This window comes from Rhincodon typus, chromosome 16 (assembly GCF_021869965.1).
Source record: "Rhincodon typus isolate 14 chromosome 16, sRhiTyp1.1, whole genome shotgun sequence".
In the NCBI taxonomy this organism is placed as follows: Eukaryota; Metazoa; Chordata; class Chondrichthyes; order Orectolobiformes; family Rhincodontidae; genus Rhincodon; species Rhincodon typus.
The window spans coordinates 16,946,391-16,963,379 of NC_063347.1; the positions used below are offsets into that span (position 1 = coordinate 16,946,391).

At 41.5% G+C, this 16,989-nt stretch overlaps 1 protein-coding gene across 1 annotated transcript; it reads left to right on the forward strand.

Annotated features, from left to right (window-relative positions):
• The first annotated feature begins 1,244 nt into the window (after window positions 1–1,244).
• Window positions 1,245–7,809, forward strand: surf6 (surfeit 6). The gene is made up of 4 exons (XM_020533511.2): window positions 1,245–1,588; window positions 4,513–4,677; window positions 6,378–6,463; window positions 6,925–7,809. The coding sequence occupies exons 1-4, from the start codon at window positions 1,489–1,491 to the stop codon at window positions 7,609–7,611; spliced, it is 1,038 nt and encodes a 345-aa protein (XP_020389100.1). The 5' UTR covers window positions 1,245–1,488; the 3' UTR covers window positions 7,612–7,809.
• The last annotated feature ends 9,180 nt before the right edge of the window (window positions 7,810–16,989 follow it).

Here is a 16,989-nt window from a genome sequence, read left to right on the forward strand (position 1 = left end):
CCTCATCCCGCCCCCTTGACCTGTCCGTCCTCCCTGGACTGACCTATCTCCTCCCTACCACCCCACCTACACTCACCTTTACTGGCTCCATCCCCGCCTCTTTGACCTGTCTGTTTCCTCTCCACCTATCTTCTCCTCTATCCATCTTCTATCCGCCTCACCCTCTCTCCCTATTTATTTCAGAACCCCCTTCCCCTCCCTCATTTCTGATGAAGGGTCTAGGCCCGAAATGTCAGCCTTCCTGCTCCTATGATGCTGCTTGGCCTGCTGTGTTCATCCAGCTCTACATCTTGTTATCCCTGGCTAGATCAGACGTGGAGTATTGTGAGCAGTTCTGTGACACACCTTAGGAAGTTTTTTTTCTAGCATTACAGGAAGTGCAGTGTGGGACAGGTGAAGGTGAGATTACACAAAATACGGTATTATTTAAGGGGTGAGCCACTCAAACTACACAGTAAAAAGGTTTTAACTGGTTGTAAAACACTTTGAATCATTCTGTTGTCAAGAAAGCACATAAATGTAAATTTTTTCTTCAAAGCCTGAACGCTGTTCTGTGAACAGCAATTAGTGCTAGATCAACTACCTGTAAATTAAAACCTTAGATTGATAGATTATAGCTAATCAGAGGAGTTAGAGAATATGAAGCATATATGGGTATATCAAGCTATGTTGCTAAATTGGCCATGGTCTCTGTTGGCTGAAGAGAAAATCGGTCTATTCAATTTCATACGTTCTTCAACTTTTTCTTGTATAGAGAAAATAGTTTCCAGTCTTTTCAACATTCTCTAATCACTACAACCTCTCAGTTCTGACTATATGCTATTCATAAATCTTGTGAACTAACTATTGAAAGATGAATCTCATTTTTAACAGACGACACAAATTAAAATCAATCATAGTTTTTAACTTTTGAAGAAGGGTCACTGCACCCAAAACATTGACTCTGGTACCTCTCAAAAAGATGCTGCCAGACCCATCGAGTTTCTCCAGTAAATTTCTGGTTTTGGTTTCAGATTTTCAGCAGTTCTTTGCTTTACTTTTTTTTAACTTGTTGCCGCTAATACGCGGCATGCTTTCCAATGCTGCTAATCAGAGGGTACAGTGGGCATTAGTCTTGGAGTGAAGCGAATGGAAGCTTGAGGAGAACCAAGCCCCTTTAACGACCCTCGGTCCTCGACATCCTGCAATACCTCACCTCAACCGCTAGGACGGGGTACAGTGTGTGTGACGCAATCACTGCGCCAGGGGAGAGACGCCGGCTGCAGAATGATGACGTCGCAGGTGCTCTTGGCTGCGTGTTGTTGAGGAATTGACGCGGGGCTGAGGCTAATGTTAATCAGCTTGTTCTTCAATATCTTTCGATCAGAACTAGTCATTTTTGTTTTAATCTGCTGCCCACCTAACGCTTAGTTTTCCACCAGTTCCGTCTTTTACTCCCGTGGTGTTTGATTTCTCCCCCTTTTATTAGGAAACAGGCCTGGATCAGGAATGGCTGATCCCAGCCTCGCCGCCAAAGACAAGTATTTTCAGATTTTGGGAAGCAAAGTGTGCGCATCCCAGAACCAGGAACCTCGTAAACGAAAGCTGGGTAAGGAACGCGTTACACATCGTAATATGAAGGGATTTCCTGATTAACGAATGACGAGGAGCGAAAGCAGTCTTGGTAGTACTGTTCAAAAAGTCATACATTGTACAAGAAAATAATATTGTGGAAACTTCTAACTGTGAATTCCTCCAGCCTTACCCATCTTCGAGAATTGAGGCCTTGTGTGCATCCCCCACTTCCTTCTTCGCACCGTGGGGAGACATACTTTCAACTTCTGTACGCCCCAAGTTTTGACATTACCTCCCGAAATATCGTTTTCTCACATGCTGTATCACATCCTTTTAAAGTGCTTTTAAAACCGGCATTCTTGACCAACCTTTTACTCATGTGTCCTAATACGTTCTCCTTTAACAGAGATAGGAAAAAGCCAGAACGTTGCTTTGTAGGAGGATGAGAACTTGTAGATTGTCTTTGAGCCCTTTAATGGTTCCATTGTAGATCTTCAAGGTCAAGAGTAAACTGACATTTTGTATGGATTGGAGGTAAACCTATTGGAATTGTAGAAACAGGAGGTGACAATGTCATGAATAGGATTTTAGTAATAGATGAACTGGAGCAAAGAGAGGTGGAAATAGGTGATTTTTTTGTCAGTGAGGGTGTGTGGAGTTAGAATCTCCACTCCGTTGAGTAGGATGATGAGGCTAAGAATGTGTTCTTTCAATCTGTGGCAGAGAAACAGATGGAATAATTGGAAAAGGTCTAGCATGTTTGTGAAACAAATTGAAAAGTTGGTTACTGTCTCTCCGATATTTATGGGGAATAAACTGCAGGTAATCCAAGACTGAATGTTGATTAAGCATTTTAACAATATGGGAGGTGAAGAGGTGTCATGGGATGTTGTTACCTTGCATATGAAATACATCCAATTTCTGCACAATGCTGTCAAGGTACAGTACACAGATGAGTAAAAGGATCCAAGCAAAAACTGATCTTTCAGGGATGTTGAGGCAAATGAGTGTGTGAAAGAATTAGCCACTGCAGCAGATATTCTGGGTACAATTTAACAGGTGAGGATGCTAAGTGAGAGTCATTGTACTTAGCTGAACAGTAGAGGGGGTGGTTGGTGTGACAGAAGTAGGGAGCATGTCCCATGGCATTTAAAAAATGAATTAAACCATACAATGTATCATCTGGAGACGGAGAAACAAAGAGAGGTCATTGATTTAAAAATTAACTATTTCTCTTTCATAGATGCTGCTTGACTGTATGCAGCAGTTACTTCTTATCCCGCATCCACAGTTTTTTAGACATTTACATTTTACTAATGCAGAAGCTAAAAGTAAATTGGCATTATAAAAACATGGCAGAAGTGAGGATTAGAGTTTGGTGGATTGGAGGCTAACCTTTTGGAATTGTGGAATCTGGAAGTGTCAATGACAGTAACAAATTTTCAGCAATAGATGAATTAAGGCAAAGGGAGGTGGAAATAGCATCTACAAGATGCACCTCACCAAGCCTCTTCCTACAGCATTTTCCAAACCCATAATCCAGTGTCTGGATGGAAAGTGGCAGCAGATGCAAGGGAATAAAACCATCTGGTGTACTTCTGCAAATGATATGTCATCATCACTTGGAATTATATCACCGTGCCTTGATTGCTGCTGGATCAAAATCCTGGAACTCCCTTTCTAATAGCACTGTCGATGTCCTTATACCCAAAGTTCTGCAGTGGTTCAAGAAGGCAGCTCACATCCACTTTCTCCAGCAATTAGGAATGAGCACAAATGCTGTCCTTGCAAATGGTTCTCGCATCTCATGAAAGAATTTTAATAAATCATTCTGTTTAGAAATTCAGGATATAATATGAGTATGATGGAAGTAAAATTGTGCGCTGCAATTCTGGGAGGATGTTGACTTGTGGAGGCAGCTTGTATCATTGACAAGCTAATCTCCAGATTCTTCTGGGAAGAATTGCGCACAGCTAGTGAATTCAGAAACTGTTTGAGGGTTGGGTCATCAGTAAGTGTATTGCTGGAGATTATCTAGTGAAAACTGGGGGTAAGGGGAGTGGGTTTCATTCTGAAATATATTGATAAAAATTGACCATTTAGAAATTCTGAAATGAAAATGAAAATACTGCGAACATAAAGCTGGAGAGAATAAATGAAGGTTAATATTTTGTCAGAGATAGTAGGAACTGCAGATGCTGGAGAATCCGAGACAACAAGGTGCAGGGCTGGATGAACACAGCAGGCCAAGCAGCATCATAGGAGCAGAGAGGCTGACGTTTCGGGCCTAGACCCTTCATCAGAAAAGGGGGAGGGGAAGGGGGTTCTGAAATAAATAGGGAGAGAGTGGGAGGCGGATAGAAGAGGGATAGAGGAGAGGATAGGCGGAGAGGAAACAAACAGGGAGAGAGTTAGGGTTTGCCTCATCCCGCCCCCTTGACCTGTCCGTCCTCCCTGGACTGACCTATCCCCTTCCTAACTCCCTACCTACACTCACCTTTACTGGCTCCATCCCCGCCTCTTCGACCTGTTTGTTTCCTCTCCACCTATCCTCTCCTCTATCCCTCTTCTATCCGCCTCCCACTCTCTCCCTATTTATTTCAGAACCCCCTTCCCCTCCCCCTTTTCTGATGAAGGGTCTAGGCCCAAAACGTCAGCCTTTCTGCTCCTATGATGCTGCTTGGCCTGCTGTGTTCATCCAGCCCTGCACCTTGTTGTCTCTGTTAATATTTTGTGTTGAGGCCCAGATGCAGTTGCTCACTGAAACAACAATCTCTTTTGTTTTGAATACTGATAAATGGATGGTTTATTTCTTAGAAATCATGCAGGTAATTATGATGTTACAGCGTGGAGACTAACTTGTAGAAATTTTCAAGTGATGCTGTTAATTATTAAATGTGAATTAAATAAAATTTTGAGTCCTGTTTAGATTATATTTGGTTTTGTTTGTGTTTTTAGTTTCTAAGAAAGAGGTCTCAGAAGCTATAACACAACCTAAAAAGAAGAAGAGAAGAAGAAAGGAAGCTCCTAAGGAGTTGAAAAATGTTCAGCCAATGAGTGGGGGTCAGCCTAAAACTGTTCAAGGTGGAGTGAAAGTGGACAAAATCGAGAAAAATACCAGAGGTTTGAGAACTATATCTTGCTATGAGTGCTGTTATCCTATTCTCCACTGGGCTAATGAAATTAATCTTTCACAATTTAGGTACTTAGATTAAATGCTTCTACATTCATTATTATCGTTACCTTCAGATTTGATTATTCCAATGCATTCTTGGCTGGTCTCTTACATTTTACCTTCCATAAACTGGAGGTCATCCAAAATCTACTGCCTATGTCTTGATTCACGGTGAGCCTTGTTCACCAAACACCTCTTGTTCTCTGTCCCCCACCACCACCTCTATTTTCTGCATATAAACTGATGTTTTCCCAGCTACTGTCAGTTCTGAGGAAGGATCACCGGACTCAAAACTCTGATTTTTTCTTCACAGATGCTGCCAGACCTGCTGAGCTTTTCCAGCAACTTCTGTTTTTGTACCTTTTCACTGACCCACTTTGGCTCCCAGACAACCAAGCTCTGAATTCTTATCCTTGTTTTCAAAGGCCTCTAATCTAGCCCCTCCTGACATCTGTAGTAGATATTTTTAATCATCCTGTTCAGACGTTATTACAACACCTGTCTGGTGCAGGTAGAACTTGAATCCTGACCTTCTGGCCCAGGGATAGGGATATTACCACTGCACTGCAGGAGTCTCAGCATTGGCCAAGCGCAGACAGGCGGGACTAGTTTAGTTTGGGGGATTGTGATTGGTATGGACTGAGGGGTCTGTTTCTGTGCTGTATGCCTCTATGACTGTAATATCCTCTAACCTCCTGTAATTCTAATCTCTTGCATATTTCTATTTATAAGTACCATGCTATTAGTGGCCACGTCTTTCGATTGCCTAAGTCCCAAACTCTGGAATTCCCTCCCTACACATCATCACCTCACTTTCCTCCTTAAAGATTCTTCTTATTACCAAGTTTGTCCAAGTTTTCGCTATCTGACTATGATTTCCTTATGTACCTTGGTGGTGTAGTTTGTTTTATACTGCTCCTCTGAAGTACCTTGGAATGTTTTATTATGCTAAATAAATATGCTATTTTTATTCCTGTCCTCATCTGCACCCAGCACACTCGTGCTTCCACCTTTCTATGTTTATATTTTCCATATAAAATAGGAGCAGGATTGGGCTGTTCAGCCTTTTGAGGTTGCTGTGCCATTTATTATGATAATGGCTGTTCACCCAACTCAATAGCCTATCCCTGCTTTTCAGCACCCCCCAATATCCTTTGATCCCTTTAGCCTCAAGTGCTAAATCCAACTTCTGCTTGAAATCGTGCAATATTTTGGCCTCGACTGCTTTCTGTCGTAGTGAATTTCAAGGGCTCTGGATGAAAAGTTTTTCCTCATCTCAGCCCTAAATGCTTTCCCCTGTGTCCTTAGATTGTGACCCCTGGTTCTGGACTCCTCCATCATTGGAACATCCTTCCTGCATCCACCGTGTCTAGTCCTGTTAGAATTCTACAGGTTTCTATGGGATCACCGTTAATTCTTCTGAACTCCGAAAATAATCCTAACTAATTAAACAAAAACCTGGCCTCATGTATCTCGTCATTCCAGGAATCAGTTTAGTAAATCTTTGCTGCACTCCCTCTACAGCAAGAGTATTCTTCCAAAAATGCTCATAACCTTCCAGGTGTGGTATCTAATCTAAGTTCAGGACACAAATATAATTGGTGATTAAGTATGATTTATAAGTTATAACTTTCAATTTGCTTTTCAGTCAGCGAAGTGGACACAAGCTCTTTTTCAACTGTAAACATTCTTCGTCAGAGACTACATGAGAAAATCCAAGAAAGCCGCGGGCAGGTATATTTTCACCTTAAGTTTTGTGTGCTGGGTATGTTTGGAGTTGTTTTTGAGGATTACTAGCCAGTCAGTCAGTTCAGAAATGAATACACCTTGAGTAACAACCAAAAGGGCCACAGATGCTGTAAATCAGGAACAAAAGCAGAAGTTGCTGGAAAAGCTCAGCAGGTCTGGCAGCATCTGTGAAGAAAAAAATCAGAGTTAACATTTCGGATCTGGTGACCCTTCCTCAGAACAGTGTTCAAATAAATAAATGGGACAAGAAGAATGGCATGCAATTTAAAAGCAACTTCTGCTACACACATATTTGAGAGTAATTCTAGTTTTTTATTGGTCTGCATGCCAAACAAATTTATATGTAGTTTACATAACTTGCCAGCTATTCATACTCTACAAAGATTTTCATTTACTGCCTTTTCATTACTGTCATTAATTGTGTTGTGTCTTGTGTTTTTTGACAGTGCAATCCAAAAGGCTTGCTTCCTGAAGAATTAGAGAAGAAACGTCTGCACAGAAAGCGGGAGAGGGAAAAGAAAAAACAGAAACGGAAAGAGATGCGAATGAAGAAAGAACAGAAAATTGTCCAGGAAGATAGTATTGCAGCAAAGGCTCAAGATACAGAGAAAAATGACATGTCCAAGAAAGCGGAAAATCAATTGCTTTTCAATAAAGTGGACATGCCATCTGAGGTAGTTAAAGACAAAAAGCTGAAAAGGAAAGAGAAACGGCAGAATATTAAAGGTGGCATCACACCTCTCACTGGCAAAAACTACAAGCAACTCTTATCTAGACTGGAAGCCCAAAAGAATAAGATTGAAGAGTTGAAGAGTAAAGATGAAAATAAGGCAAAGGAAGTTGAAACAAAGATGAAGTGGACCAATGTTCTGTATAAGGCGGAGGGCTTGAAAATCAAAGACAATGAAGAATTGCTGAAAGCTTCACTAAAGAGAAAAGAAAAGCTCAAATCCCAACGACAGAAGAACTGGGAAAAGCGAACAGAACACGTTGTTGAAAAGATGCAACGTCATCAAGATAAGAGGAAAAGAAACATAATGAAAAAGAAACGAGCCAAGGTAGAAATGAAAAAGGACAAGGCAAGAAAGAAAGGACGTATTCTACCTGAAGATTTAAAAAAAGCAAATCTTTGAGAGACAAGAGTTGAATTTCATGTTACCATAAAATAGTCTCAAACCCATGGTGTGACCAATTTTTGTGAAGCATTGATGTACAATGGTGTTGCTCATTAGTATTGTATGTGCTGTACTATATTGAGTAAAGGATCTTGGCACTGTTTAATATCTGAACAGATTTTGTATTAACATTAAATATTTCCACTGTTTTATAAATGGTAACTTATTTGGCTAATCAAGTATACAGTCATGCAGTAATATTTTCTTGCAAGATAGATTGGTTCATGTAGCAGATTCAAATTCTGCCCTGATCAACATTTGTTGTTAAGAGTAAGTGTATAAATAATGGACTCTTCAATGGGTAACTGGCATCTATGCAATAGTACTCTTAGTAGAAAGTCAATACTTGCAGCAGTGAGAGTGAATATTAAAAGTAAAGCCTGGTTTTGAATGAGAAACTCGTCATAGAGTAATACAGCATGGAAACAGGCCCTTTGGCCCAAACTGACCCATGCTGACCGTGGTCCCCACTCAGCTAATTCCAATTGCCCACATTTAGTCCATATCCCTCCAAACCCTACCCATCCATGTACCCATCCAAATGTTTTATAAATGTTGCTATTGTACCTGCTTCAACCACTTTCTCTGGCAGCCCATTCCATATATGCACCACTCTCTGTGTGAAGAAGTTGTCACTCAGGTCCTTCTTAAAACTTTCCCCTCTCACCTTAAACTTATCCCCTCTAGTTTTCATTTTCCCCATCCCTAAAAAAAAGACTATATGCATTCATCCTATCTATGCTCCTCATGACCTTATGCACTGCAATAAGGTCACCCCTCATTCTCCTATGTTCTAAGGAATAAAGTCCTATCCTGGCCAACCTCTCCCTATAACTCGGGCCTAATAGTCCTGGCAACATCCTCGTAAATCTGCTTTGCACATTTTCCAATTTAACTGTGTCTTTCCTTTAATGGAGTGACCAAAACTGTACACAAAACTCCAAGTGTGGCCTAACCAACAACTTACACAATTGTAGCCTAAGGCCTAACTCCCATACTCAATGCCTTGACCGAGGAAGGCCAGCATGCTAAATACTTCTTCATCACCCTGTCCACCTGTGATGGCACTTTCAACAAACAATATATTTGTACTCCTAGGTCCCTCTGTTCCACAACCCTCCTCAGGACCTTACCATTTACTGTATAAGTCCTACCTTGGTTTGACTTTCCAAAGTGCAACACTTCACACTTATCTGTATTGAATTGCATTTGCTAATCCTAAACCCACTTCCCCACGTGATCAAGATCCCTCTGTAATTTTTGGTAATCTTCCTCGCTATGAATGATACCTCCTAATTTTGTATAATCTGCAAATTTACTAATCATGCCTTGTACATTCATGTACAGATCATTTATGTAAAGAACACACAACAAAGGTCCCAGCACTGACCCCATTTTTGGGATTGTTTGTGAAACAGTAAATGGACCCTTTAGAAAGTACATCTGATGAGAAACTAAATTTTCAAATGAAAATGAATCTGAAAATAGCATTATAGTGACTGTCTACAGAACTTACAATTTACCAGCTTGTCCATAGTTCAAATAATAATCCAGGGATTAGTACCCTGGAGGTTCTGATTTCGCTCTTAGCTATTCAAAATCTTACAGCAGAACCTCCTTTAAAACTTATTAATGTTATTGGTCAAAACATGAACAACAATGATGATTATAGGAGCTGTCCCCCTCCAAATTCTTTTCTAGCCCTGAGGAGCTATCCATAACCCTGGCACTGGGTATCAGTCAACCTTACTTGACAATAATGATAAATAATAAATCAGACATAGTATTCACCAACTCAATTCGAATTCAGCTCAAATTAATTTCGATGGATTTTAAATCCCTTAAATTCTGAAGACCAAGCTTATATATCTTGATTTTCCAAAAAAGTTAGGTACACAGACTGTCAGGCCAAAAGGAACACAATACCCATTTTAGAAAAACCTGCAACTTGAATGTGACAGCTGCAAAGAATAATGAAAGATGAGGTGTTTGAATTGTTTTAAATGGTATCCAACTTCAAACAATTGTCCTTTTCTAATCATCTTAGAACATGACAAAGTGGAGTTACATGATGTTTAACTGTACTAAACTTAAATATGGGTAATTACAAAGGAATGAAGGTAGAGCTAGCTGGAGTGGACTGGGAAAGGAGTTGAGCAGCAAAAATGGTTGAGGAACAATGGCTAACACTCAAGAAAATAGTTCATGGCTAACAGCAAAGATATCTCCCAGTGAGAAAGGAGGATTCTAGGAAGAGAAAAAGCCAACCAAAACTAACCAGGGAAGTTAAAAGTGGCATCAAGTTAAAGAAAAAAGCATTCAATGTGGCAAAGATTAGTGGTAAGACAGAATATTAGAAAAGTTCCAGAAATAAACAACAAACCAAAAAAAAGGAGGGATATGAAGTCCATAATCATGGATGATGTAGATGAGGATGGGGAGGGATAATAACTAAGTTTGCAAATAACACAATGATTGGTTGATTGTTGACAGTGAGGAGGACAGTCTTAAGTTACAGGAAGATATAGATGGGTTGGTCAGACGGGCAGATCAGTGGCAGATGGAATTTAACCCTGATTAATGTGAAGTGATGGAAGAAGCAATGAGACAAGGGTGTGCTCAATGAATGGCAGGACAGTAGGTAGCTCAGAGGGAATTTGGGGTCCCTGTCCACAGATCCCTGAAAGTGGCTGGACAGGTTAATAGGGTAGTTAAGAAGGCATATGGATGCTTATGTTTATCAATCAAGGCATAGATTATTGGAGCAAGAAGGCTATGTTAGAACTGTACAAAACTTCAATTAGGCCACAACTGGAGTGCTTTATGCAGTTCTGGTTAACTCATATAGGAAGTATGCGATTGCATAGGATATCTGAGATGGAGCATTTCAGCTTTGTACACAGGCTGGATAAGCTTGGATTGTTTCCTTAAGAGCAGAGAAGAATGAAGGGGAACCGGATAGAGGTGTATAAGATGGAGGGATGTGGACAGAGTGAATAGCATACAGCTGTTTCCCTTAGTTTAAGGGTCAAGAACAAGTGTATTTCAAATAAAAGGCAGGCGGTTTAGAGGGGATTTGAGGAAAGTTTTTTTCCCCCTGCAGATGGTTGATGTCTGGAATGCACTGCCTGGGAGGGTTGTTGAGGCTGGTAATCTCACAGCCTTTAAAAAGTATTTAGATGAACACTTGAAGTGACGTAACTTTGAAGGCTATGGCCTAATACTGGAAAGCGAGACTTGTGTAGCTAGTGTATTTTTGGTGGTAAAGACTGATGGACCAAAGGACCTCTTCTATACTTTATATGATTCTAAGTTAAACTCAGGATAAGTTTGCAAGTAATATCAAGAAAGACAGCAAGAACTTCTTTAAATATATTAAAAGGAAACAAAAAGTCAAAGCGAACATAGACCCCTTAGAGAATGAGGCTGGGTAAATAATAATGGGATACCAGAGAATGGCAGAGGAGTTAAATAAAAATAGCAATTCAAAATTACTAAATATTCAAGGGGCAAAAGGAGGAGAGGAAATAAAGACAATAACAGTCCCCAGAGAAAAAGTACTAGGGAAACAAATGGAGCTAAAGACTGGTAACTGCACATAACGTGATGTGTCCTTGGATAGTAAAGGAAGTAGCTACAGGGAGGTGCGTTGGTAGTAATCTTCCATGAATTTGCTGATTCTGGGAAAGTCCCTGAGGACTAGATAACTGCCAAGGAAACACCTTTCTTTCAAAAGGGAAGCCTTTAAAAAAGACAAAATACAGGTGCGCGAACGTCTGTTATTGGGACTGTGAAGGAGTCTGTTATAAAGGATGTAACAGCAGGGCATTTAGAAATATATACGATCAAGCAGAGTCAGTACGTCTTCATGAAGGGGAACTCATGTCTGACAAATTTACGAGAATTCTTTGAGGAAATAACAAACAGGATAGATAAAGGGAAAGCAGATGACATAATATGTGTAGATTTTCAGGAAGCATTTGATAAAGAACCAAACATTAAGCTACCTAATAAGATAAGAGCCCATGGTGTTGGTAGTAACATATTAGAATGGATATAGGACTGGCTAACAAATGGAAGACGAGACTTGAGACAAGAGAGACGCTTTCAGGATAGCAACCTGTAATTAGTGATGTGTCACAGGTATCGGTGGTAGGGCCACAATTGTATGCAATATATATTAATGACCTGGATGACTGAAGTGAATGTACTATTGCCAAGTTTTCAGGCACCACCAAAGTGAGTGGGAAGGCAAGTGGTGAGGATGGCAGTAAGAGTTTTCAGAGGGATATAGACAAGTTAAGCGAATGGTCAAAAACTTGGCAGATGGAATATAATGTAGGAAAATGTAAACTTATATACTTTGGTAGGAAGACTAGAGGAGCTGAATCATATTTAAATGGAAAAATATTGCAGAAAGCTCCAGAAGAGAGGAATTTGGGTTCCTCATGCATGAATCACAAAAGACTAGCATACATATTCAACATGCAATAAGGAAGGCAAACGGAATGTTGGCATTTATTTCAAAGGGAATGGAGTTTAAAAACAGGGAGGTTTGTTAAAACTATACAAGGCACAAGTTAAATCGGAGGTGGAATACTGTGAACATCTGTGCTTCCCTTGTCTAAGAAAGAATATACTGGCTATTTGGATAAAGTTTATCAGGCTGATCCCGGGTATGGAGTGGTAGCCTAATGAGGAGAGGTTGAGTAGGTTGGACCTGTACTCACTGAAATTTAGAAGAAGGAGAGATGACCTTAGATCAGTTTAGGATATCTGGTCAGCATGGACAAGTTGCACCAAACAGTCTGTTACTGTGCTTTGTAATTCTATGACTCTATTTATGATGGGCTTCTGCCATTTTATATTCAGAGTTTTATTACCCGTCTCTGGAGCAGGTGGGATTTGAATCTGGGCCTGTGGCTCAAAGGTAGCAACACTACCACTACACTACAGGAGGAATACTGCAGCACATAAGGAACTGTTGTGAATGTTCAGTTAATTTCCATCCACTGCATACATTGTAACAATTCATATACAATTTACAGAGAAGCAAACTTTAGAGGACATAAGCTGGTTAAGTACAAGTAAATCAGAAGAGGGATGACAATTTAATGAAAAGAGGTACATTTGTAGGAAAAGAGATGTACAGTAGAGTACACATAATGGAAGCTAAACAACACTGATGAATATAGGAATAAAATCAAAAGTGTACAATGCATTATGGTTTTGGCAGGGCTGCAGTATCATAAGTACGAGTAAAAATTAAGCTGGGAAATCAGAGCATTAATTACAAAAGAACAGTATAATACAGCTGAGGTGGAAATTATTTAAAAGATTTGCAGTTCGCATCTGAGGTGAATTCTGTAAAAGAACCTGAGAATTGAACATATTAGATTTCTACATAACAGAAAAAATAAGCAGTAAAATTTGTAGGCAATAGATTTACAGTCATAACCAAGTTGCAATTGCAAACAGTTGTGGCTGTCTTAAGACAAAATGTGTTAAGCCAAATGTGGTGGAGTTCTGAAAATATGCCCAGGATGATTTTGAGGCTTTCAGACAAACATATGTTAAGTATTCACCTGCTCAAATCTCAATGTTAACAGAGTTACGTATTAGTTAAAACTAGAGGTAAAGATAGAATCACCATAGACCTACTGGACTATAGGCTGCTTTCCCATTAAGGACAACGGGTGGTGGCTTAACCTGAGGGTCACCATGCCTCAGACAAGGTGAGAGGTTGAGAACAGTCCTTCATGGTAACCTCAGCCAATGCAGGAATATCCACGCAGTTGGCATCTCACTGCATTACATTTTCTAGCCAACTAAGCTAAAAGTATTTTATTGTGGAAAATGGTGACTTACAATGAAAAACATCCAGGGGTAGTAACTCTTTTCACCCACTTGATGGCAGAATATGTAGCTAAAGTACTTGATACACCTTCAAGCATTTCGCTTGTAAGGAAAGTGTCATCTGATTAAATGATAACTTGCGTTCATTAATCTGTGCATAACATTGGCCAGCCTGACACCTATATTTCTGCAATTCAATGAAACCAATTTAAACATGAACAAAGTCTAGATAGCTTGGAGATAGTAGGAACTGCCGATGCTGGAGTCTGAGATAACAAGGTGTAGATCTAGATGAACACAGCAGGCCAGGCAGCATGAGAGGAGCAGGAAAGCTGCCATTTCGGGTCTGGACCCTTCTTTAGAAATGGGGGAGGGGAAGGGGATTCTGAAATAAATAGAGAGAGGGGGAGGCAATGATGGAAGGTGGATAGAGGAGCAGATAGGTGGAGAGAAGACGGACAGGTCAAGGAGGCGGGGATGGAGCCAGTAAAGGTGAGTGTAGGTAGGAAGTTGGGATGGGGGTTGGTCAGTGAGGAGGGAGGGGTGGGTAGGTAGGATGGAAGACGGATAGGACAAGGAGGCAGGGATGAGGCTAGTTGGTAGGAAGTGGGGTTGGGGGTTGGTCAGTGAGGTGGGAGGAACGGATAGGTGGGAGAAAAGACGGACAGGTCAAGGAGGCGGGGACAAGATGGGCTGGTCTTGGGATGAGGTCGGGTGTGGAGAGATTTTGAAGCTTGTGAAGTCCACATTGAGACCATTGGGCTACAGGATTCCCAAGCGGAATATGAGGTTCTGTTCCTGCAGCCTTCGGGTGGCATCGTTGTGGCACTGGAGGAGGCCTAGGATGGAGTGGACATGTCGTCCAAGGAGTGGGAGGGGGAGATGAAGTGGTTCGCGACTGGGAGGTGTAGTTGTTTGTCACAAACCGAGCGCGGGTGCCCCACAAAGCGGTCCCCAAGCCTCCGCTTGGTTTCCTCGATGTAGAGGAGGCCACATCTGGAACAGCAGATACTGTATACCACATTAGCAGATGTGCAGGTGAACATCTGTTTAATGTGGAAGGTTTTCTTGGGGCCTGGGATGGGGGTGAGGGGGGAGGTGTAGGGGCAGGTATAGCACTTCCTGCGGTTGCAGGGAAAAGTGCCAGGGGTGGTGGGCTAGTGGGGAGTGTGGAGTGAACAAGGGAGTCACGGAGAGAGCGGTTCCTCCAGAAGGCAGATAATCGTGGGGAGGGAAAAATGTCCTTGATAGTGGGGTTGGTTTGCAGATGGCGGAAGTGGCAGAGGATGATGCGTTGAATCCGGACTTGGTAGTGGGGTCAGATTGCAGGTGGCAGAAGTGGTGGAGTTAGATAGCTCGGGTTATTTTCTTTAGAGCAGGGGCAGCACAGTGGCTTAGTGATTAGCACTGCTGCCTCACAGCGCCTGGGACCTGGATTTACTTCCACCCTCAGGCAACTGTCTGTGTGGAGTTTGCACATTCTCCCCATGTCTGTGTGGGTTTCCGTTGGGTGCTCTGGTTTCCTCCCACAGTCCAAAGATGTGCAGGTTAGGTTGATCGGCCACGTTAAGTTGCATGTAGTGTCCAGGGGAGTGTAAGTTAGGTGGATTAGCCATGGGAAATGTAGTGTTACAGGGGAATGGGTCTGGGTGGGAACCTCTTCAGAGGGACAGTGTAGACTTGTTGGGCTGATTGGCCTGTTTCCACATTGTAGGGATTCTATGATTCAGAGAATGCCAAAAGGGGACCTGTTGAAGTGTATACGATTTTGAGGAAGAGGGTGGAAAGGAAGCATCTGTTCCCATTAGTTGAAGGGTAAAGAACAAAGGGGCATAATTTTAAGGTGGAAGGCAAGAGGTTTAGAAGGGATTTGAGGAAAACCTTTTTCACCGAGTGGGTGATGGTGGGTGTCTGGAATGCACTGCTGGGCAGGTAGCTGAGGCAGAAAATTCCACAATCTTTAAAAAATACTTGGATGGACACTTGAAATGTCATGATATTCAAAGCTATGGGCCAAGTCCAGGAAAGGAGGGATTAGTGTAGCTTTAGGGTGATTTTTTTGTCAGTATGGACTTGATAGGCCAAAGGACCATTGGAGAAAATTCTTAGGGACAAGATTTACCCACATCTGGAAAACTATGGATTTGTGTGAGGAAGGTCATGTCTCACAAACTTGATTGGGTTTTCTAAGGAAGTGACAAAGGTGATTGATAAGGCCAGGGCAGTGGATGCTGTCTACATGGACATTAGAAAGGCTTTTGACAAGGTCCCTCATGGCAGGCTGATACAAAAGGTGAAGTCACATGAGATTGCAGTGATATGGTAAGATGGGCACAGAACTGGCCTAGTCATAGAATACAGAGGATAGCAGTGGAACGGTGTTTTTCTGACTAGAGATCTGTGAACAGTAGTGTTTGCAGGGATCAGTGCTGGGACCCCTGTTGTTTGGAAGATATACATTTGATTTGGAGGAGACTGTAGGTGATCTGATTAGTAAGTTTGCGGATGATGCAAAGATTGAGGGAGCTGTGGATGGTGACGAGGATTGTAGGAAGATACAGCAGGATATAGATAGGCTGGATAGGGATTCTATAATTCAATGATTCCATGGAGACTTGGACAGAGATATGGCAGATGGAATTTAATCTGGACAAGTGTGAGGTAGTGCATTTTAGAAGGCCTAATTCAGGAGGGAAATATACAGCAAATGGCAGAAGCCTTAAAAGCATTAACATACAGAGGAATCTAGGTGTGCAGGTCCATAGCTCCCTGAAAGTGGCAACACAAGTGGATAAAGTGGTCAAGATGGAGTATGGAATGCTTGCCTTCATTGGTCGGGGCATAGAATATAAAAATTGGCAAGTCATGTTGCTCCTATGTAGGACTTTAGTTTAGGTCACATTTGGAATATTGTGAACAGTTCTGGTTGCCACATTACCGGAAGTAATCTGGAGGCTTGGGAAAAGGTACAGAAAAGATTTAACAGGATGTTGCCTGGTTTAGAGGATATTTGCTACGAGGAGAGATTGGACAAACTTAGTTTGTGAATGTCAGAGGCTGAGGGGTGACCTAATAGAAGTTTACAAAATGATGAGAGGGGTATGGATAGAATGCACAGTTGGAGTCTTTTTCCCAGGGTAGAAATGTCAATTGATGGGGGACATAGCTTTAAGGTAAAAGGGTGAAAATGTAAAGGAGATGTGAGAGGTACATTTTTTTACACAGAGGGTGGTAAGTGCCTGAAATGCGCTGCCAGAAGACGTGACAGCCGATAGAATAGCAACATTTAAGAGGCATCTTAACAGATATGTGAATAGTGAGGGAATAGAGGGATACAGACGGTGTAGAGGTAGAAGACGTTTTGTTTAGAAGGATGTCAAGTATTGGTGCAGTCTTAAAGGGCTGAAGGGCCTTTTGCTGTGCTATAATGTTCTTTGTTCTTTGTTCTGTACCTATAGTGTGGAAACAGGTCAATCGGCC

Coding starts and splice junctions, on each gene's coding strand:
- surf6 (XM_020533511.2), top strand. CDS start 1,489: ATGGCTGATCCCAGCCTCGCCGCCAAAGACAAGTATTTTCAGATTTTG. Junction 4,678..6,377: donor AATCGAGAAAAATACCAGAG/GTTTGAGAACTA, acceptor TTTGCTTTTCAG/TCAGCGAAGTGGACACAAGC. Junction 6,464..6,924: donor TCCAAGAAAGCCGCGGGCAG/GTATATTTTCAC, acceptor GTTTTTTGACAG/TGCAATCCAAAAGGCTTGCT.